The sequence below is a fragment of the Mus caroli genome, chromosome 14, assembly GCF_900094665.2.
Source record: "Mus caroli chromosome 14, CAROLI_EIJ_v1.1, whole genome shotgun sequence".
Classification (NCBI taxonomy): domain Eukaryota; kingdom Metazoa; phylum Chordata; class Mammalia; order Rodentia; family Muridae; genus Mus; species Mus caroli.
This window is the reverse complement of record NC_034583.1, coordinates 20,328,123-20,350,504: the sequence shown is the minus strand read 5'-3', so window position 1 is coordinate 20,350,504 and position 22,382 is coordinate 20,328,123. Positions and strand designations below refer to the sequence as shown.

Below are 22,382 nucleotides of genomic sequence, written 5' to 3'. Positions count from 1 at the left end.
TTACCTTATTGAGACCATGTCCTACCTTCAAAATGGAGGAGTGGTATTACAGTTAGTGTTATTTGACATAGTCTAGAATCACCTGGGAGATGGACCTTTGGGCATGCCTATGGGGAAATATCTTGATTATTATCAATTGATATGGGAAGAACCCTCTTAGTTGTGGGTAAGAACATTCCTTTGGCAGGGAACTTTTGATCATATAAAGGAGAGAGACAACTAGGTAGCAGCATATATTCATTTATTGCTCACTTTTAGTGACTGTGGACAGTATAATAAAATGCTTCAAGCCCCTATGTTGCCTTGACCTCCTGTCCATGAGGGACTGAAGTAATTCTTTCTCCTTAGGGGATTTTATAAAAGTACTTTATCACAGTGGACAGGAAAAGAAACTAAGAGAGAAATTGGTGTTAGAAGTGGGGTTGTTGGTATGATAAACCCAACTATGTGACTCTTAGGCTGCTAGAACTATTTTGTGGCTAGAATGTGGAAGAACTTAGAACTGTAGGCTACAAAAGCAGGTGAATGTTGGAAATAGAAGTTAATGGACTATTCTGCTTGAATTTTTGGTGACCAATACTGAGAATATGGTACTATGGATGCTGTGCTGATGGACTTTCAGAGAACAAGGACTCTATAAGGAACTGGGAAGGGAGTCATGTGCATGATATTTTGACCATGAATATGGCTTTCTGCCCTGATAATTTGAGTGAAGCTGAATTTAGAGATTATAAACTAGTCTTTTTGACACTAGAAATTTGAAAACAGGAGTACATTCAGGCTGAGCACGTCTACATTTTACTTCACTTATTCAAATCTATAGTGAAAATCAGCAAAAAAGATGGGCAGAAAGATGTAAAAACTATAGTAATTAGAAGACAGAGGGTAATTATTAAAGATCAATATGTTGCTCTATACTATACCAATAGAACACATGCACTGAGGGAAAGATACGAGCCAAACAAGGCTCTGACTTGTGGGATTGCAAACTCGTTTGAAGGGGAGGGTCTAAATTAGAACAGATTTGCTGAATGGCTTCCTTGTTCTTGGAAACCAGATGCCTAGAGATGTGCTTCCCCAGGGTCAGGTCACAGAAACTGATGTAACTATGTTCCAAGAGGGCCCGGCTCTATCCTGAGCGAGCACATCACTGTTTCATTCAAGGTTACAGTCATTATTTTGAGAAACTAAAACCAGCAGATATAAAATATCCATAATGGAGCACAGAGAGAAATGAGCTGAGCACAGGCTCACTTACTTGCTCAGCTTGCTTTTTTTTGTCCCACTCTTGCACAGTTCAAGACCAGCCATTGAAATGGTGCTGCCCAAACTCAGGCTGAGTCTTTCCACCCTAATTGAGCCAATTTAGAGGAAAAAATATTCCTCACGGACACACCCACAGACCAACCTGATCTAGATAATCTCTTATTATCAAGACTCTTCTCAGGTGATTCTAGACTGTGTATAGTTGGCTATTAAACTAAGCATCCTATTCATCCATGTGTTAATGTTTTGAAGGAATTAAAGAATTAGGGGGCCATACACAGCATCTGGGTTTAGTCAGATGTGGTAGGGTCAGAGTCTCTGTAAAGAGGGCCAGAAAGAACACTGCATAGTCTGAAGTGAAAACCATGATATTGTAGAAACTTCAGGATAGTGGAGATGCCAAGACCATGGGCAACTCCAGGGAGAGTTACAGACATGGAATGTAGATTATCCAGAAGATAATCTATAGGTTAATGATAGCAGAGCTAAGGGGGTGGGGCTACACAGTTTATTGGAATCTAAATGATTACATTATGTGCCCCAGATGCCAGGCATGGAGAAGTATGGGGATTTGATCCTTTGTTGGGTTTGGAGTAGTTTATCCTTGTTGGTTTTGTTTTGGTTTTCACTGCTGTTATTTTGCCTTTTGTTTAAGTGTAACCATTTCTTGTTTTTTCTGTTTAGAATAGGAATGATATTTACTCTGTGTCATTATTCCTGGAAGTATATAACTTGTCCTTTATTTTAGAAGAACCTATGGGCATACAGTTGTGAGACTTGTATATTGGTTATATTAATTGATATGGAAAAACTTATTTTTTGTGGCTATGAACAATCTCTTGGTAGTAAAACCTGGATTATATAGAGAGCTAACTGTATGTACTCATTCAGGGTCTTTTCCTTCTGACTGTGAACATAATGTGACAAGCTGCTTCTAACTCCTCCTGCCTTGATTTCCTTGCAATGAAGGCCTGAACCTTGAACTGTGAGCTAAAATAATTCTTCTCTCCTTTACATTTTTTTTTTTTGTCCAAGCACATTACCACAGCAACAAGATAAGAAACTGTGGGAAGTTAGTGTTTTCCTAATACATTAGAATATCTGTACATGCTTAAAAATTACAGGTCTCTGAGGTTCACAGCAGAGTAGCTGGGAAAACAGTCTTTTTAAAAGCTCCCAGGTGATAAGACTATTTGGACGCAATCAAATGTTTCTGACCTACAGGAAGAAGTAGTTAAATATTCCATTATTCTCCTTTATCTGCTCCTCTTCAGTGAGCTTTCCTGTGCCTCTGAAACACACTAGCATTCTAATTGGGGAATCCTTAGAAAACCCAACTCCAAACAAAGTCTTCTGAGTTAGTTTGTGTGTCATCATCAGGAGACCCCCAAATCAGTAGTAAATAGAGTTTGAAAATGAGCAAGCTTAGAAGCCAAAGCTTCTCCACTCTACGATTTTATTGGACTTCAGCATCTGCATTTTTAGAGTTGGATCTTGAACTTTTGCTCAAGTCACAGAGATTACAGCTCTCTGCTATCACCAGCAGTCCTCCCTGCATTCCACTCCACCATTGGACTCATTTTTGTGTCCCACCTGGACCTTCTAGTTCTCTGAGTTCTCAAGTCATCAGCCAAGGAGCAACTCAGGTGCTATGAACCCGGGGTTACAGATCTGTGCTCTGAGCAATTCCTTGTCTAGGTGCTTCCAAAAGAGACAAGAACTGGAGGCCAAGACATTCAAGGTGCTTTGGGGAGATTCAGTGCTGACTGAGGCTGTGGAGAAAGGACTGGCTCTAGGGACAGACTGGGAAGTAATGAAGGCAAGAGAGAGATGGCCACACCCTGTTAGCTTCAGCTCTCTTTCTCTGATGCCCCCTTAGGCCTCAAAGGAAGAACTCAACAAAAGGATGTCTTACAATTGGGAACCTCTTTGAATTTAAACTCAAATAAATTAAATAGAGTCCAGAAAAATATCCTATCAAGAATCCATGACATAGAATGTATATGGCATCTGTTTAAGTCTATGAATTTTAAGAAAGAAATCAAGAGGAAGGGCCTGGCATATCATCAAAATATACAACAGGAACACATAATTTAAATTGTCTTTGAATCTTCTTTATTTTTTTTAGAAAAAATTACTAAAATGAATTTTGAAAACAAATTTTCTAGGTTGAAAGAATATCTTTCCCTGAAATATCAGTGTATTAATATTCTTATAGATTCTTAAATAAAATTTAAAATCATAAATTAATCTCAAATTTATAAATTTATAACTTTACCTTGGAGACTACCCAACCTAGAATTGTAGCCCTTTCTATTGCCTTCCATTTATTTTTGTTTGCCACAAAGACTGGATAAGTTGGGGTAAGCCCACTAGGCCCTGTTCAAGATTTTATGTCAGCAGCTTTTATGGCTCTAGTGTCTCCTGCTTATTCTGAAGTACGAGTCATAACTAAAAGTATGGTGGCCTGGGAAACTGATGGACCACACTGTCTAGTTCTTCAATTCAGCAGAGAAGACTGGAAGGGATAATCATTTGTCGGGGTTACCTAATTAGAACAGAGTTAGGCTGGCTGCCAGGCCTTGCTACACTGTTTATTCTTTACATAATCATGCTATTGCTATTGTATGACATTCCCCAAAGAAAACTCCATAGCCCAACAAGCACTGTAGACATGTTATAGAAAGTGCCACATAGCTGAAAATGGGAAGAGAGATGAAAAAAACAAGTGTACACAACTTTACTTTCACATTTCAGCTTTTTTACATTTTCTCCATTTCAAGCTGAATTTGAAAATAATATCAATAATGGACCTAAAATTTATGCTGACACATTCATTATAAGGCTAACCCCACATAAGCTCTTCTTCAGAAGTCTCTTGAGAGTAGGGATTTCCCCCATCCTCACCTCTGTCCCTGCACCCCAGTGTGTGGTGGTGGTGGGGAGCTACAGGGCAGCATGGAGATCAAAGGGCAATGGCAACCCTAGGTCTCGGTGCTTGCCTTCCATCTTCTTTGAGACAGAATCTCTCCTTTGAGACCTGTGAGTGCCTGGAGATTCCTCTGTCTCTGCTGCCCATCTTGCTACCTCAGAAGCACTGGGGTTGCAGACATGTGCTGCAGAGTCCAGCTTTATTTGTGCTACATGGATGCAGACTAGACTTGGGTCCTCATGCTTGAACAACAGTTTATCCACTAAGCTATCTCCCCAGCCCTTTATCTCACAATCACTCAAGAACTTCACCTGCCCCCCTGCAGGCACTGGCTCTGGCACAGGGAAGAGCTGAGAATGAGGACACCATGTGCACGTTCCCCTGTAGATATCATACCTGTAAGAGCTGCACAGTGGATGGGTGGAGTAATTCAACCAGGGGGGAAGGGACTAGAGATCATTTTAATAGTTAACAACAGAGCTCAGAATGGTCTGTTTGTCTAATGGCTTTCATTCTTTCACTCATTTTTTTATTCCTGGGAAGCCTTTAAGTGTTCATCAGAATGAAAGCTTTAGAATGACTTTCTATTCCAAAAATAGTAAAATATGCAAGTTCGTATAAGGCCCTGAGAGACCTTATTACCCAACTTCTTCCCAGACTCCTTACAGTGTTATCCCCTCTGCCTGAAACTTAAGGGCCTCGAAAAAGGACCCATGGCTCACCTACTTCAAGTTTTTCTTAAACTTACCTTTCCTGTCTTTAACCTAAAACCTATCTGTAGGCCATAACACCCCAGTAGTACTCTACCTCTCTCTGATTTCTCTCCAGCTTAAGAAAATAACACCCCTCTGAAAACCCTCCTATGCCACTAATTCATTACTTTCTCTTTCTCCTCCTCCCTCATCAGAATGAGAACATTGTGAGAGCCAGACCTTCATCCATTCACAAGAGGATGGGTAAGCCAACCAATATCCAGCTCCTACTGAGCAGCCCAGAAGGTGCTATGCTAAGCCCTGCATATGGCAAAGTAAAACACTATCTTGTCTCCATTTAGAGCACAGTAAAAAAGGGCAGTTAATTCCATTAAAACAGAAACACAGAGAGTTTTAATTACAATAAGAATTTGTGGGAGTTTGTTGTGTGGAATGGGGGGCACCAGCACAGTGTCTCTATGGAAATGATTGATAATATAATAATGACAACTAAAATATTCCCTTTGACTGTTCTAAACACAGTCTCTCCTTAGCATAACAAAATCCACTGGGTGGGGACTTTTATCACCCCAATTTCCCAGGTGAAGACACTGAGGAACTCAGAGGCTAAGTGTCTCACCCCCAAATACTGAGTACAGGACCTAGGATTCGAACTCACACAACCTTTCTCAACTCAGAAGAATTAATTCTATGTATAGAAAAATCACTCCCCGAGCAAAAAGGAGCAAATGCAAAATGACAGAGGCAGAGGAGAACATGGCACATTTGAAATCTAATAGGCCAATGAAAGCTACAGCACAGAGATGTATGGAAGAGACAAGCACAAGGAGGAGGTCCTGGACAGAAAAGGGCCTTGTCAGAAAAGAAGGGTGAGAGTTTTATCATCCAAAATTTAGTGGAAAAGTTAGTGGACGTTTTATAAGACAGCCAAAGGTGATGCTGTTTTTCAGTTTCAAGAAGATGCCTGAAGTGTGCCCAGTCTCCTGGCCAACATGGAAGTCTGAGGAGAAGCTGGGACTAGGGGCAGTGTGGGGACAGGGGAAACCAGGTGTAATTGAATGTATTTGTACTGACTCTTCCCCGAGCTGTTTCTCGGAGGTCTGCCCCCCTGTGTTGGACATTAAGCTCACCTTTTCCGACAAGGCCTCCTCCAGTGTGGCCAGAGCTGTGTCGGTGTTGCTGGAGTCTGTCTGAAGGGACTTTACTCTGTCTTTCAGGTTGGTCAGTTGTTTGTCCTTATCCCTAAGTTGTTCTTGCAAGTTTTCAATCTAAAAATAAAGATTGGCATAGTTAATACACATTTTCTATGTACCCAAAGCCAAGATTCGTGAAGACATCTCCTTTTTATTTTGTTTTTTAAAGACCCTGATATATGGGCATCATCGAACCAGTATTATTGAGATTACATTTGACTGAGAATTAAGAAAAATTTTGAGCTCTTAATCCATTTATTGCCATTTTCTATTTATAAGCAGAACACTCCCCATACCAATGTAAGACCCCTAGTCATTTAAATACTATTATTTCTCTGTTTCTACCCATCTAACACTTTTAAGGCTCAAGTCCATAGACCTTGCCATAGTAAGATGGAAGAATGTTCCCCAGGATTAAATCATTCACTGGGCAGACACTGAGTGCATCCCCATTCTTTACTAGGCAGAGCCCACACAGCCATCCACTCAGTCCTTTTATCCAGCAAGAAACATTGTGATATACCAAACGTTGTCAAGTGGCTGTTTCAAAGTGACTGCATGGAAGCCAAGTAGGTTATCACCAGCAGACTGTTAATGGGAAGAACTTGTGATATAAGTCATATGCAACAAGAACTAAACACTCCATTTGGCAACTAAGTCAGATGCTGGCAGCCAACCAGGCACTTTATCCAGTATCTGCATCCCGAAATAAACACAGAAAACAGCCGATTATAAGGTCTGCCTGGCAGCAGCAGCAAGGACCTTCTCCTAGGCATTGCGTCCACTATCACTCATGTTTTTATTCTCTGCTTTCAAACCATGTATTTCTTATCTAAGGTTTTCTTAAGCCCGCTGTGCAAACAATTTATTCATATTAAGGGTTTTTAAATGACAGGGAAATAAAGCAGTAGACCTCTGAGATAAGTCCATTCAAAATATTTGTATTCTGCACCCAGCTTTCTCAGGGACTCATTCCAAATGCACGCTTCACATTGGGCTGCTCGAGCCACTTGGGAGATTACTTGACTCCTTCTGTTGGAATCTGGAATGGCCACGGAAATAATGTCGGCAATAGTCGTGAAAATGGAGAGATGGCAAATAAGGTACCACTATAGCATCTTCCAAGCAGTTCTAAAGAATCCAGGTATGGTGACTCGTGCTATGATTCTGAGAGTTAGAAGGCTTGGAGCAGGAAAGCTCTCAGAGGTTGAGGATAGCCCAGACCATACAGTGAACTCCAGATCAGCCCTGTGCCACAGAGTGAACACTGTTCCAAAGCAAGACATAATGTAGATCTAAAGAGAAGGGAAGGAAGCATCTACACCAGAGGTGACGGGACCTGGACTGGGCTGATGGACTTTCCCAGTGTTTCAATGCATCTGAGCTAATAACGGTAATGATACTTTAGACAAAAGCGACAGATTTAGAATAGGGTAAACATTTATATCCAAGAACATACCAGCTTAAAAAATACTGTACAAACATCTCAAGAGTGGTCTTGGACTGGGGAGATGGTTTGGTTGCAGAAAGCGATTGCTGCCTATATGTGAGGATCTGAAGTCAGATGCTTAGAACTCACGTAAAGGCAGCTGTTGCACATCCTGTAATCCCCATGCACCTATAGCAAGATGGGAGGCAGAGGCAAGAGAACCTAGATACTTCTGGTTCAGATAGCCTGAGGTACACAGTGGCCAACAACAGAGGCCGGTCTCAAGATGGAAGGCAAAGATAGATACTTAAGGCTGTCTTTGACCTCCACAGGACGCCATTGCCTCCATGTACACATGTTTTTTATAAAAGGAGACTTAAGAGGCTACAACGCACAGAACAGATTGAAGAATTTCTTATACAACTTTTATAAAAATTAAAACAACAAACAAACAAACAAAGAACAATTCTCTAAATAGTTCCAGGAAGTAAAAATCACAGGAAGACATGGTCTTGGAGGCAGGCGGGAGAACAGAACTTCTGATTTTGCTGTGGAAATTTCGACAATCTCCTGCTTAAAATTTCAAACCAAGTAGGGCTTTTTTTGAAAAAAGAAATATGACCCGTGGTGGTACTGGGGCAGGTAGAGGGTAGGGTACAGTGATTCAAAGAACCCACTGCTCTCGTAGGGGATCCCAGTTCAGTTCTCAGAACCCAGGTCAGGTGGCTCAAAACCACCTATAATCCCAGCTCCAGAGGATCAAATGTTCTCTTCTGGTCTACACTTGCAGAGATAAATGCACAAGCACTCACATATAAGTAGAGATAAGAGGAAATCCTTAAAACCTAGCTAGTGAGATGAGGTGGTATGTATGTATGTATGTGTGTGTGTGTGTGTGTGTGTGTGTGTGTTGACATTGATGATGATGAGATTGGTCAGGGTGTAAAAGCATACATCATCAAATCTGGCAACCTGAGTTCAAAGCTCAGGGCCCACATGTTAGAAGAAAAGAATTAACTCCTGCAACTTTTCCATTTACCTCCACACATGTGCTGTGACACAGGCATGCCCACACACATATACCAACACACAAATAAATACAGTAAAATAATATAAAATACCAAATGTACAAATAATACTGAACAAACACTATAAATGACTAGCCAAAATAAATTGTCCATGTGCAACAGTTGGGGTGCAGTCTGTCTCCCAAAAGGTCCTTCTGGAAGCGGGGTCCTCAGTGTGCAGAGGTTGAGAGGTGGGGACATCGTGAAGGCTCTATCCTCATGAGTAGATTATGTCTATCCTCATTGAGTGGAATTCTTCTCATTGGACTCAATTCATTCTACCAAGAGTGGTTTGCTATCAGAAAGCAAGCCTGTTCCCTTTCCGGTCACCTGTCACTATGTGACGACACAGGGACACAGTTATAATGCCACTTGGCATGTTGTGCTGCAGCCATTAGGCTGCCACAAGAAGCTGCTGCTGCTGCTACTGCTGCAGTGCTGTTAAGCATCCAGAACTAAAACTATTTTCCCTGTTGTACAGAAGGAGCCACCCTTGGTATTTTGTAGAGTAACACAAAATAGACAAGTCACATCAAGTTATATGCGATGACATTGATATGAAAGAACTTAAAAATCCCACTTGCAAATTAAATGGAAATTTTAGAATCTGAAAAGGAAAAGGCATAATATAAAATAATGCAACATTAACTGGGTAAAAATGAAGTTCTTCCACAGAGTAATATATGCATATGCTATATATGTGTATATATAGCTCACTATATTCATATATGTGTATAAAGTATATGCATATCACTAAGAATTTTTAAACAGTAAATTTTATTTTCTCCCATGTTTTTCTGTATCTTCTAGTTTTTTTCTTGAAGATAATTCACAAAATAAGGATACTTTCAACCCAACCACAAAATAAAACAATGTTATTAAAATGAGGTTTGAAGTAAGTTTTATTTCTTAAAAGGGCTTATTACGTGAAGAAATGTTCCTTTTACCTTCCTCCAAATAAATTCTTTCTGAAAATTAAATTTTAGGAAGCTGACATATGTAAAAATTTTAATCTTCTAGAAAATGATTACATACCTTTCTCTTGTTTTCAAACTGTTATAACACTTACATAAAAAAAAGAGAGAGAGAGAGAGAGAGATTGGCATCAAGTTCTTGAAATTGCGGCTCTCCACAAGGTTCTAGTAGCAGGAACTGGGTACTGAACAATCTGGAAACTAAGGTTAGGATTGGCAATTTCAGAGATCGTTTTTAAGAAACCTCATCTTCTACAAAGATTCAATTCACCTTGGAACATAGAGAACTCACTGGTCACTGTGACTCTTGGAGTGAGAGACAGATCTATGCACCAAAAGGCTGAAAGACAGGTCTATGTACCCCAAGGTTGAGAGGCGGATCTGTGTACCCCAGACCTGAGGAATACCACACTTGTCATTGAAGAAAGATGTTTCTGCTCACAACTATCAAAACAGTGACCATACTGTGTCTGAAGCAAGGGCTTCACTTTCAGAGCAGATCCTTGGAGAACAAGCAAGGAACGGCAGCTTTAAGATCCTGGGGATCACATGGCAACTGTGATCTTAATGGGTTTAAGCTAACTTCTGAAATTCTACACTCCAGGACCCTCTATCAGAGTCCTTGACTGTCAGTGAGCCAAGGGACTCAGATTCAGATCAATGGGACTTCACTCCTGCAGATCCTTCATTGGCTCCCACGCTACTCAAGGACATACATGTGGCCCATCAAGAGATGGTCCAAGAGCTGGATCTAGGACACAGCACATGTCTAGCAGGAGTGAGATCCTAGGTTCAATGCCTAGTACTGCCAGAAGAAACAAACAAACAAAAAAGAGAATTCACTTGCTCTCCCAGCAATCCCTACACTGGCTGCCATTTTGACAAGCCATGCTGCCAAGAACAGACTACACTACTTCCCACCTTTGTCTGCTTCTTGTACTTGGAGAGCTCTTCCCATTCCAACTCTGTACCTGCTTAACTCTGACTCACACCTTTCGATGCCAACACATACCCTTATCCTTCAGAAAGCCTTCTCTGCCCCTTCTCTGTCCCTCCGAATGTTTTATACGTTATTAGGGTTGCCTGGTCAAAGGCTGGAGATGCAGCTGAGGGTTTGAACTGTCTTTTTATGTGATTAGCTCTACAACTCTGCTGTAAGCTCAGTTAAGACAAGTGTTCTCACTTGAATGTCTCTGGCCTTTCATTTGTTGAATAGAGAAGAGAAAGGGGGTGTGGCTACCAAAGAGACTGCCACACAGAGAAGAGACCAGAGCAGGAAATGCAGGGTTCATCTGGCTCTGGGATTCTAGAAAGAAGAGATTAAAAAGTGACAGGTAAGGCTCATGATAGAGCATGCATATGTTTGTAAAGTTCATCCAAAGGTGCCTTTCTGTTTTATTTTATGAGACTCTGAAACTCAATTACTAAAAAGTCTTTTTTTTTTCTTAAGACATATTTCCGGAATTTTGTTATCTATATCTTAGGTATTAGTTTAAAGTTATTAACTGAAGCTATGCAGACAACCAGACAAATTTAAGCAAATTAGTAATAATAATAACAACAAGAACAACAACAACAATAATAATAGATAAATTCAAAAATTACCAGATAGGTGAAGATTGCATGGAAAGTCCAGAATTCTATGCCTTAAGTTCTGACACAAGTGGCCTAGGGGAGATGCTACTGCTGAGCAACAGACAGCAGGTATCTGGGCTTTGGGGCCAATATTGTATTATATCACTACCCATGACCATGTGACTGTATGATCACCACAATGGAAACATGTCATTGAACTCCCAACATTCCAACAACTCTGACAGGTGCATTTAGTTAAATAAAGACAAAGACAAGATTAAGCCAATAGCCTAACAGCAAGAGAGGTTGAGAATACAAACACTGGGTGTTCTCACCTTCTGGAGTTAGATGCCCTTCATAAGTCAGTAGGAAAATTAGATTCTGGTGACCAAACAACCAACTCATATCTACAATATCTATGGAAGAATTCATTGTTCCAAACCAAGCAGACCCAGCAGACATACAAACATGGATGTTATCCTCAATTCTCTCCTCCCTTCCCTTTCCCACCATTTCACATGATAGCATTCATGCTGACTTGATAAATGCTTAGCAGTCATTACTTTTCTCCATTTCTATAATTGTGTGACTCTGAAAATATAACATAAACATATTCATAAAGTGTGTAACCTTCAGACTGGCTTCTTGCACTGAGCATAACTGTCTAGAGATTCATCCAAATTGTTAAGTTGTTCAATAATTTATTATTATTTATTTCTGAGCAGTGCTCCATTGTCACTGTGGCAGCTTCTATAACCATGTACCTGTTTAAAGGCATTGAAGTTGTTTCCAGTTTGGGCTATTACAGGTATTTTACTTCGAACATTCACATGTAGATTTGAGAGAGGTTTGTGTTTTTTACCTTTGAAAGAAGTTTTCACTACCCTGGTATAAATGCTACCCCAGGATGATTTCTAGATGATATGGAAGTTGTTTTTATTATGTAAAACACTACTGAAGTACTCTCTAGAGTAACGGCTCTTAGCCTTCCTAATGCTAGACCCTTTAAATTAATTTCTCACATTGTGGTGATTCCCCCAAACATAAAATCATCTCATTGCTACACATCATAACTGTAATTTTGCTACTGTTATGGACTATAATGTAAATATCTGATATCCAGGATATCTGATATGTGACCCCAAAGGGGTCTCGACCCACAGGTTGAGAACCACTGCTCTAAAGTTGACCCAATTTGCATTTCACTTCTTCAGTGTAAGAATGGTCTGGTTTCCCTACAATCTCACCAATCTTGTCTGTCACTAGTTATGATTTTAGTGACTCTGATAGGTGGCCTTTTACTCTGAGTTCCCAATAGCTAGTAATTTGAATGTGTTTTTATACATGCACCTCCTCGATGAAATATCACTCCATGCCTTTAGCCCATTTTCTTAATGGATTGATTGTGACGATTTTGTTTTACCATTGACTTTTAAGGACTCTATATATTCTGTATATCTGTCTTTTGTTACCTTGTGTGCTTTACACTGATTTGTTCCAAGTCTGTCCCTTATCTTTTAGTCTTCTTGACAGGGCCCTGACTTCTACTTTCGGGAGAGAGACTCACTAGTGATGGGTGCCCAGTCAGGGCTCTTCTGGCAAAGCTGGCAGGTATCCTGAGCTCAGTACTTAGAGCAGGCACAACATGATGATAGACAGGCTGGCCTGCTGGGTTTTGCTGATGACATTTTATGGGTTGACTGGATCATTGCTAAATGTCCTGAGCTTCCCTTCCCTTCTCCTTTCTCATCTTTGTTCCTTTCTGTCCTCTGTTGCTTCCTGTTGGCAGAGTTTCTGTTGCAGGGTTCTGGGACAGTAGTTGGGACAGGAAAAAAACCCAAGGGGGTCCCTAGGATCTGTTCAGGAAGTTCCCACAGAGCTCCTTCCTGCCTGCCTTCAGAGTCTATTATGATTACTGATATAGCTCAGAGCTAATAGGACTTAGGGAACTTATTCCATCTTGTCCTAGAACTGAAAGCCACTAAAAGCTTTTCGCTAAAATGGATTATTTCATTTACTCCCAAAAATCTCATCATTGAAATAAATCTAAGAAGCTGGCTGAGTGGAGGTTCTTGTTCTCGCTGAGGGGGGCGGGGGGCTAACTCCTGCCTCGCCTTTCCTTAGCTGTTCAGATACCTGCAGAACCAGAGCTCTCAGTCCTCTTCCTGCACCAACACAGTTAAGGACCCATTGGCACCAGAGAGTAGAAGGAAGGGAGTCAGGGTCTAGCTGGGGAACAAAGGAAAGGTTTGCTGAAGATGCTCTCTCTGTGATTCACTCTCAGGAAGGAAGCTCCATGGAAAATATATTCAAACAAGCTCACTAGGAGGGGGGGCAGGCCAAGATGCCAGAATAAAGACTTATGTCATACCACTAAAATTTGTATTTTCAATCATGGGTTGGCACACAGTAGGCCTAAAGTAAATATTCTTTGACTGAAGCCCCCCAAAAGTGACTATTTAAATACTGGGTTAAACTTGGCTCAAATTACTTCCTCCCAGACAATTTTCTTGAGAACAACCACATCGTGACACCCTGTGGAATACTTGCGATACTGCACATTTGCAGCTCTGCAGACCAGAGTTGATGCAGAGGTACCACAAAGGAACCTGCTCCCCAAGGCGCATCACCAGTGTTCAAAGGTCTCCAACGTTATCATCCACAGCCTGACCCCATGGTAAGTAAGGTATTTGAAAATAAAGGGGGACCACTGCTTCCCACGCTTGGCACTTCTCCGGATTCCACAGCATTCGTGATTTCCTTCTTCTTAAAACTAATTTTAAAATGTTAACCAAGACAGCATGTCCTCAAGTGGTATGGAATTTTGTGTGTGTATATATATATATATATATATATATATATATATATATATATATATTGTTTAGACATAAAATGAAATAAGTGGTAAATTTAAAACATCCCCCACAGTGTTCTAAAATAGAACATTCATTAAAAACCCAATGATAAAATGGTAGCATCAAGGGCAGTCTCCAGAGGTACTCCCAAGGCGAGAGACCCTTAAGGGCTCACACTGCAGATAAGCTCTTTGGTACTCTGGCCATGGCTAACAGCCCTGCAGAGAGGATAGGGGAGGTCTTGAAGCCTCCTCAGCAGGGAGAAGCCCTGATGTCACAAAACTCATTTTTACTGAATGGGCTATGAAAAGCTTTACTTTTCTCCATATAAAATGCTGATAGTCCATTAAATTTAATGTGTAAAACACTAATTTTTTTTCATATTTTGTCCACCCTCAAATAAAAGGCAAAGTTTATGCAAGGGATCATTGCACGCAGCAAAAGTACATTTGCATACGAGCTTAACAGGAAATGACTAAAAAGATTTTATGACATTAATTTTATCTGAGAGTCTACAGCTTAAATGTGTTGTACAAACTGGGAGTAAATTCCAACCATGCCCGGACAGAGCTTTCATTTTTATATTGTTCCTTGTTTATTCTAATAGTATCTGACACCAGCAAGTATTCTGCTTATTAGAATATGCAAAGCACTCTGAGAAAAAGAATTAAGAAGAAAATAATGGAATATACAGAAAAAATGTTAAACAAACCCTTTAAAATCTCACACAATTCATAGATGATTCAGACTCTGTTCAGGATGTGCTGGCTCCCCTCAGATTTCCCCAGGTGGTGGATTCTCTTTTAACTTTGTGCATTGTGTCTACTCTATTTGAAACTTGAAATTTAGTTGACAAGATACTGTGTGCCTCCTATGCTTTGCTTTATTGCTAGTTAATCCCTACACTAAAATGCAATTGCAACAAACTTTACAACTGCAGTGTGCCTGCTAATCTTTGACTGTTTAAATAGCGTGCATTTTAGTAACTAAAAAATTGACATTCAGGTCACTAAAAGAAATCATTAGACTCTGAATAAAAACTCCTTTTCTTGTCTCCCACACTGTCAATAAACAACATGATAATCTTGTCACATTTTTGGCCACTGTCTCAGGAATGCATCTTAAGTACTCAAAGGATTAAATTAAATCTCACCTGCAGACAGGCTTTACAATTCGGGCAGAAACCTTAGTTCTCAAAGGAAAATTACTTTCATTATCTTAAGTTAAAACCAAATATTCTGTCCTCGGGAATTTGCAGGAAAATAGCAGAATCCAAGAAAACAGCTTGAGAAAACTTTAAGAGAGTTTGCTCTTTAAGACCTTGCCTGAAAGAATTATTTAAGGGAGAATTCCTCTTGGGAAATATTTCCTCAAGGCCATGCTAAGACAGCTATAAAACTGTGTCGTTTAAATTACTTCAAGTTGATGCCTTTACCCAGTTTTGATTCTATTCTTGGAGGTAGAATAGAATCTTTGGTTTTGCTTTGAGAATTATTGTATTCCTGCTTACTATTTTGATTTTGGATTGTCTACGGGCTTTTGCTTTTTAAAAGAGATTGTATAACTTTAAGGGCCAAACACTTAAAATGCATGTGAAGAATAAAAATATAAGATGTATCATTTTAAGCTTAAAAGTAAGAGGGGGGATTAGTGTGGAATTAAAAGTATTTGTGCGTGTAAATGAAAATGATAGCATCTCAATATTTATGAAACTGTTTTCCAACTTAAAGTACACTATGCACCTTAATAAAAGCCCAGTGGAATAACAACTCACATGGCAGAAACCGCCCTGCTAAGAAAGCATGTCAATAGCCCCCACATGCATGCATGTATGTGCTTGTGCATGCGTGCACGCGCGCACACACACACACACACACACACACACACACACAGGAAGAGGGAGAGGGAGAGGGAGAGAGAGAGAGAGAGAGAGAGAACCATATTATTGTAAGAGTAAATGGGGGCAGACACAATTAGGACTCCGTCAAATTCTAGATTCTTGAATCATCTACTTCCTAAATTGACAAAATCCTGACCCTTTCTCCTCAAATCCAATACAACCCCAGAGAAAGGACAAGAACTACCTGACTGGGAAAAAAAAAATGAACACTTTGTCAAGGAACCTAGATCATTATTTGCAGACAACTTATTTTATTATTGGTTTGTATCCTTCATGCTAAGTGAATGTTCTGCCCCCTACAGCAAATGTTCCATTTCAAAACTCAATGGCAGATGCAAGAAATAGAAACCACCAAGGCAATAGTCCTGGTGGCTGTAGAATATATTTTGTGGTGAATTAGAAAAAACAAACAAAATAAACAAACAAGAACAATCGCACAATGTGACTACAAATGAGTCTGTATGAATTTCACCACTGATACAATCTGTAAAGCCAATTTGTCTCATAATACAGCTCATATTTAAGTTGCAATCCAAGCTTTGTGATATAGGGATTGAAGTGTGTTTCATACTACCCAATCTTTAAAAGAGTTCCCTATTAATTGACATTTAAGAATTGAAGAAAGTACTTGTAAAATAACTTTTTTATTTTCATCTTACATAAAAGTATACATAACTAGTAGTATGTCTCTACTTGGATATTTGGGCATAATCCGTTTTAAACTTAGTATTATTTTCTTATGATTTGTGCATTTTATTTTTTACCTACTCTTAGTAAGTCTGGGCCCAGCCTTAAACTGTGAGAAACCCAGTGTTGAATGGTCTTCACAGGCCTGGAAGAGAGTTGATTTCTGGGCACCCAAAACCTTTCACTTTAGTTGAATTTCTTTCTTCCATATGAATTACCCTACATTCAGTTCTGAATAAAGTTTCTCCCCCCCCCTCTCTCACACACACACACACATATGCACACATACAGATCCTACTCAGTAACTGTGATAATCTTTAACATCTATCCTATGTGAAAAATAAATGTGAAATAATTACTAGAAATAATTTCTTTGGCATGGGGCTAAGGTTAACCTGCTTCTCGAGATTCCAAGAATATTTGTAGTTATATGTTGATCATGCATAAGAATGGGTTTCATTTTGAAATGTTCACACATGAATAGAATGGGGTGTAATGATACTCACTCCCAGGCCCCTCCCTTGCTCCCCTTCCACTTCTCACTTAGCCTCCCCTCTACTTCTATGCCTTTTTAGTTTGGCTCTTTAGGTGTTTGCTGTTTGCATGAGGTACCAGATGACTTTCACTAGGGTTGCTGGGCAAGATCCTCACTGAGAGATTGTTTACAAAGGCACAGGCACCTTACCAATGGCTGCATTACTTTCTAAAACACAATGTGTGATATTCCTCACTGAAACAAAGGAATGGGTGGACAGAATGATCACAAGACAGTAATTCAGCATCCTCAAGAGGAAGCAACATGTAAACATTTACACAAGTGGAAATGGCCAGAGACCCCAGCAGGGTCTCCTGTCCCAAGCATCCATTCTGTTCTGATGAGTCATACATCAGCAAATATACATACATATACGTGTGTTTACATTCAACTATTAAAGTATTAAAATATCCATAATGCTGTAGCTTCCTGTTTGCTGGCGTATGAGAATGAGTTAGCTAGCCGGTTCTAGGATGCAGGACCAGAGTCATTTACAGTCCAGGGAGAAGTTTACTTGCAATCTGCCTGGTGAATGAGTTAGATGTGTGATTTAATCTAGCACATTTTCTCAAGCATTAGAATCTAAGTATTTGTACTGCAAATGAAGACGACAATAGTGACAACCTATTTCTCCCTGAACAATTACCTTCTTCAAAACACCCAAGAAACAATATTCTGCCTGGCCTCTAGCAATTGAACTTACACTTTTTTTAAGGTCTAAGGATCCAAAAGAATTATTCCATAAATTTTAGTCAATATGCATCCCAGTTCCTACATACACATACATCACACATGTGAGGATTCAGGCCAGGCCTGCATAAGAGGGGAAATGGGTCTCTCTACCTCCATGTCCTCTCTAAAAGCAGCACAGACCTTGGGAGTGTTTGCACTGATTATGTGCACATTCTGAGATGCTCGGGGTCTGAGAAGAAACCCATCTCCCTTAAAGGATCCTTCCATGGGAAGTCACTGGTTACTTATAATTACTCTATATACGGCCTATCTCTGCTTGGAACACATTGGAAATAAAAAGATTGAAGACGTAACAGATTCCCATTTAAAAAGAGAGAGAGAGAGGGAGAGAGAGAGAGAGAGAGAGAGAGAGAGAGAGAGAGCACAGATCTGGTAAATTCTAGAGGCTTCAGTGTAAATGAAAAAGAAACTCAGTTTCATATCTGTGCATCTTAAATTCCCATGACAAGGACCTGGGGTCTAAACTAGGTCCAGGCAGACGAACTGAAACGGTTAAGAACTGCTTTTCCTTTCTTCCTTTCAAGCTTGATGTCCCTCACTCTTTCCAGCAGTCACCAGCTGTATTTGAGAGGTCTGATTACAGCACAGGCCGAATTTACAAAGTCCAATAATGATGCAGGCCCTACATTCATTTGGCTAATGGAAAGGAGTCTGTCTTCTGCGAAGTGTCAAGACTCCAATCTCATCTGCTAGACTGACAACTGAAGAAAACACAAACCCAGCTTCTTTTCTCAATTAAACACAGGCTCCTTACACTTCCCTGGGAGACCAGTCCTGTTGTGCAATTGGATATTTAAAGAAGCAGTCTGCTCTTGTTTATGCACTTTTGTTTCCTATTAAGATCCAGAATGTGTTTTGCTCTTTTATTGTCCAAGGCAGCTTCCCCACGTACAGTTTCTGAATCCCAGGGATAGATGGTAGAGGATGGAAATCAGCAGCTTGATTCGCTAACAGACGCTCAAGTCCCCTAATACCACTGGATGCTGTCTTAATCAGAGGCCACACCGAAGGAAAATGAGTCAAATCCATATGGATCCAAAGGTGTCCCATGGCAAGTCGTTACATCATATTCTGCAAAAGCACGAAATGGGGGCTGTTGGTGCTGCTAAGGCATGGAAGGCTCTTTCCAGAGAATAGATCAGGGTTTGTAGACATTTGCTTAATGTGTAGCATGAGTGAGCTGTGATGCCAAAGGCAGCATTCAAAACACACAGCACACCGAAATAAGCCTTTAGAATAAAATTGAGGAGGAAAAGGCCAGTGACACCCTGGAAAGAGTGCCAAGCTCTTCCAGGTCATACTTCTGAATCTGCTTTGTGTGTGTGTGTGCGTGCGTGTGTAAGAAAAAATGTTAGCTGTAACTTTCTAAAACTAGAGAATCCTGCTCTGGTATCTAACTTTCCACCAGTCTCTCCCACTAGGCTTCTTCTTTTACTTGGTTCAGTAATTGCTGGCAAGAGGGGCCACTTGCACCCTCACCAAAAGGGGCAAGTGGCTAATTATTTCTGTCCAAACCCATCTGCAGGCGAAATCAGTTGCAGATGTAGAACTGTACCCACCAAAAGAGAAGTTGCTTCCACAGCATAGGCCTGAGATATAGTGGAATACCAAGAAAACCAAGCTACAGACCCCCACCTGGGGGCAGGGGTGGGGTGGGGAGGTGCAGCTCTGTCTGGCCCTATAAATGTACTTTCATGGTAATTTTCTTTGAAAAAAAAATAAAGAACAGCAAGCAAAAATGAAGATGGGTAGAAGGAAGAAAGAAAGGAAAAACAGAAGAGGGGGAAAGGGTGGAAAGAAAGAATGAATTTAAGGAGATTCAGATAAACAGGTTAAAAGTGCTCTCCACATTTATCTTAGTCTAAATGCTGAGCCTTAAGCTCCTTCTCTGAAATCCCCACTCTGCCCCAGTCTCCTTTTTACAGGGAGGACAGGGGAAGGGAAAAGGAGCTTTGGGCAAGGAGCACTTAGTGCACTCTGAAAGGGTTTCCCCATGTTAAGTACTCTGTTTGCTGACTTAATCCTGCTAAGGAGCCTCTCATTTGGTGATGTGATCTGTTTCTCAGACAAGAGTAGCCAATGCCAGGTGGAAAAGGGAAACTTGAATCCACATCTGTTGGAGACTAAACATGGTGCGGGTTTTGTGCCAGTAAACTCATTAAGCGCCAAGTGTTATGGAAAAACCAATCAGGCCAGCGGAATACTGGGATTTGGAGCTGAGTTATGTGCAACTGGTGCTCAGCGAGGAAGGGGACAACTGAGCAGAGAGGCAGGTAAAGAGTCAGCAGGGGAAACTGACACACACAGTGCCCTCCCAGCTGCAGAGGCAGAAAGGACAGGAGAACAGCTAGATCTTCTCAACCTTCCTAATGCTATGACCCTTTAATGCAGTTCACCATGTTGTGGTGACCCCCCAATCATAAAATTATATCGTTGTTATTTCATAACTGTAGTCTTGCTACTGTTATGAATTGTAATGTAAATATTTGCTATGAAGAATATCTGATATAAGACACCTGTGGCATGGTCATTCAGCCCCCAAAGCTGTCACTACTTAATGCTGTGAACCACTGAGCTAGAGGCTCCACAGGCACAGATCGCAAAGCTGTCCATCTCCTGGGGGCAACACTTTTGGTCTCTCATACCATGACTGAAGTCTCAGCAATGATGAAGTATTTGCATATTCTGACCTTTACTTCCTTGTTCGTTTAGCTCACTGTTGAGTGTCTATAGAAGGTGTGTGGTATGTCTTATAGACATGTTCTTGATTATAGATCCAAGCTGACAGAACCTGCCCCATAAGAGGCTTTCAGTATGAACCAAATTCTGGGAGATCTACGGGGCAACAAACATTTACTGGGGCTTCTGAAAAGCTTGGGCTTTCTCTCTAGGGGGCCTGTAAGATTTCTGCCAAGGGAGAGCAAGGGATATTATTTGACAAAGAAAACTTATGTGACAAAGTACATCAGCCCAAGAGAGAGTAGCACTCCTCTGGACAGACAAGAAGACCAAGCTTCTTATTCACCTGACCGTTCCATACCTGTCACCTAAAAAGTGATGCTGATGCCCCTCCAGCCATCTTATTTAATGGACACAGCTAGGAACTGTGACACAGCAGTAAACCACACAGCCCTGATTGAAAGAAGCTTACCCAGAAAGAGTATCTTAGTTACTCTTTCCATTGTGATAAAATACCTGAATAAAGGTCACTTAAGGGAGAAGGGGTCTGGTGCTTAGTTTGAGGGTATAGTCCACTGTGACAATGAAGTCACAGCTGGGAGAGCTTAGGACAGCTGGCTGCATTGTATTAACCCCTCATGAGCGCTCCCAAAAGGCCCACAAGATAGATGATTATTTATCACATCAAACCGACAACTAAATTTAACCATCACAAATGACAAGGGGTTTACGATGCAGTGTGATGTTTCATACAAATATAGAGCTATCATTCTTGTGGTGTCAGGAAAGATTTCTGCAGAAAATGACAACTACAGTGAGACATAGTGCATGGGTCACTCGTGGTTAATAATAGTGAGGATGCTGGGAGAGGATTGTGACAGAGACAAAGAAAAAACCACTGATAGCCTGTAAGGAGGCCACAGAACCATACAGGCAAGATGACTGTCAAGGGGTGTGCTTCGTGACAATGACTATATGTTAACACAGAAAAAGGACAAGCAACTGCAGTCCAACTATGCCACAGAGGTCTGATCAGAAATGAAAACAGCAGACCACCAATTCCTACAGTACCATGATGGACCTCAGACACCTTCTACCATGCAAAGGCAGCTAGACCCAAAAGACTATGTGTGTATCTACAAGACAGTCTATAAAAGGCAAAATGTGAGGGCAGCAACAGATCAATGGGTGTCAAGGTACTTTGATAGACAGCAACAATAGGATGATAAGATTATAAATCTGGACTACAGATTGATCTCAACACTGTAAACATTTGTTTAAATGTGTAGAATGTACACTAACAGGGTGAACTTTACTGTAAACTTGTTACCATGGACACAGCCACAGTAATCTACTTCACTGTTGTCCTAATAAAATCTTTGACTGTTTCTGGGCTTCATTTCCTCATCCGTGATATGGGCATGATGCTCAATGTCCTAATGATGTCACAGGATTTGGAAAGGATTAAATGGAATAACATATACGTATAAAAGAATAAAACCCCATCTCAATGCATGGTGGTAGCATGTGTCATGAGTTTTAGCAAACATTACTCATGATAATTCTTTAAAACAACACTTCAAAGATATCAAAGTGGTTTATACTCCTCCCTTCTGAACTTCAGGCACTAAAGAGGCTACTCCTTCAAGCTGCCTTGGAGAATGTCAATGTGTGGCTAGCTACAGCTCACAGCTCCTCTCTGATCAGCTGAGATCTTCAGAACCATTTGGGTATGCCTACTTTAGGTTCTTGGCAAGATAAATGGCCTAAGATTGCTTTTGTGGCAAAAGCAATTAAGATTTGATATGAAGCACTGGGCTTCAG

General features: G+C 40.6%; 1 protein-coding gene across 18 annotated transcripts in view; it reads right to left on the bottom strand.

Annotated features, from left to right (window-relative positions):
* Positions 1-22,382, bottom strand: part of Erc2 (ELKS/RAB6-interacting/CAST family member 2) — an 846,765-nt gene that overhangs the window by 453,429 nt on the left and 370,954 nt on the right. For all 18 annotated transcript variants that reach the window (XR_003834802.1, XR_003834790.1, XR_003834792.1 and 15 more), the window contains one exon: positions 6,042-6,179. Coding sequence is in view for 5 of the 18 variants with exons in the window: in XM_021181424.1 (XP_021037083.1) it covers positions 6,042-6,179 (138 nt within the window). In the remaining 13 variants the exon portion in view is untranslated. The remainder of the gene's footprint in view (positions 1-6,041; positions 6,180-22,382) is intronic.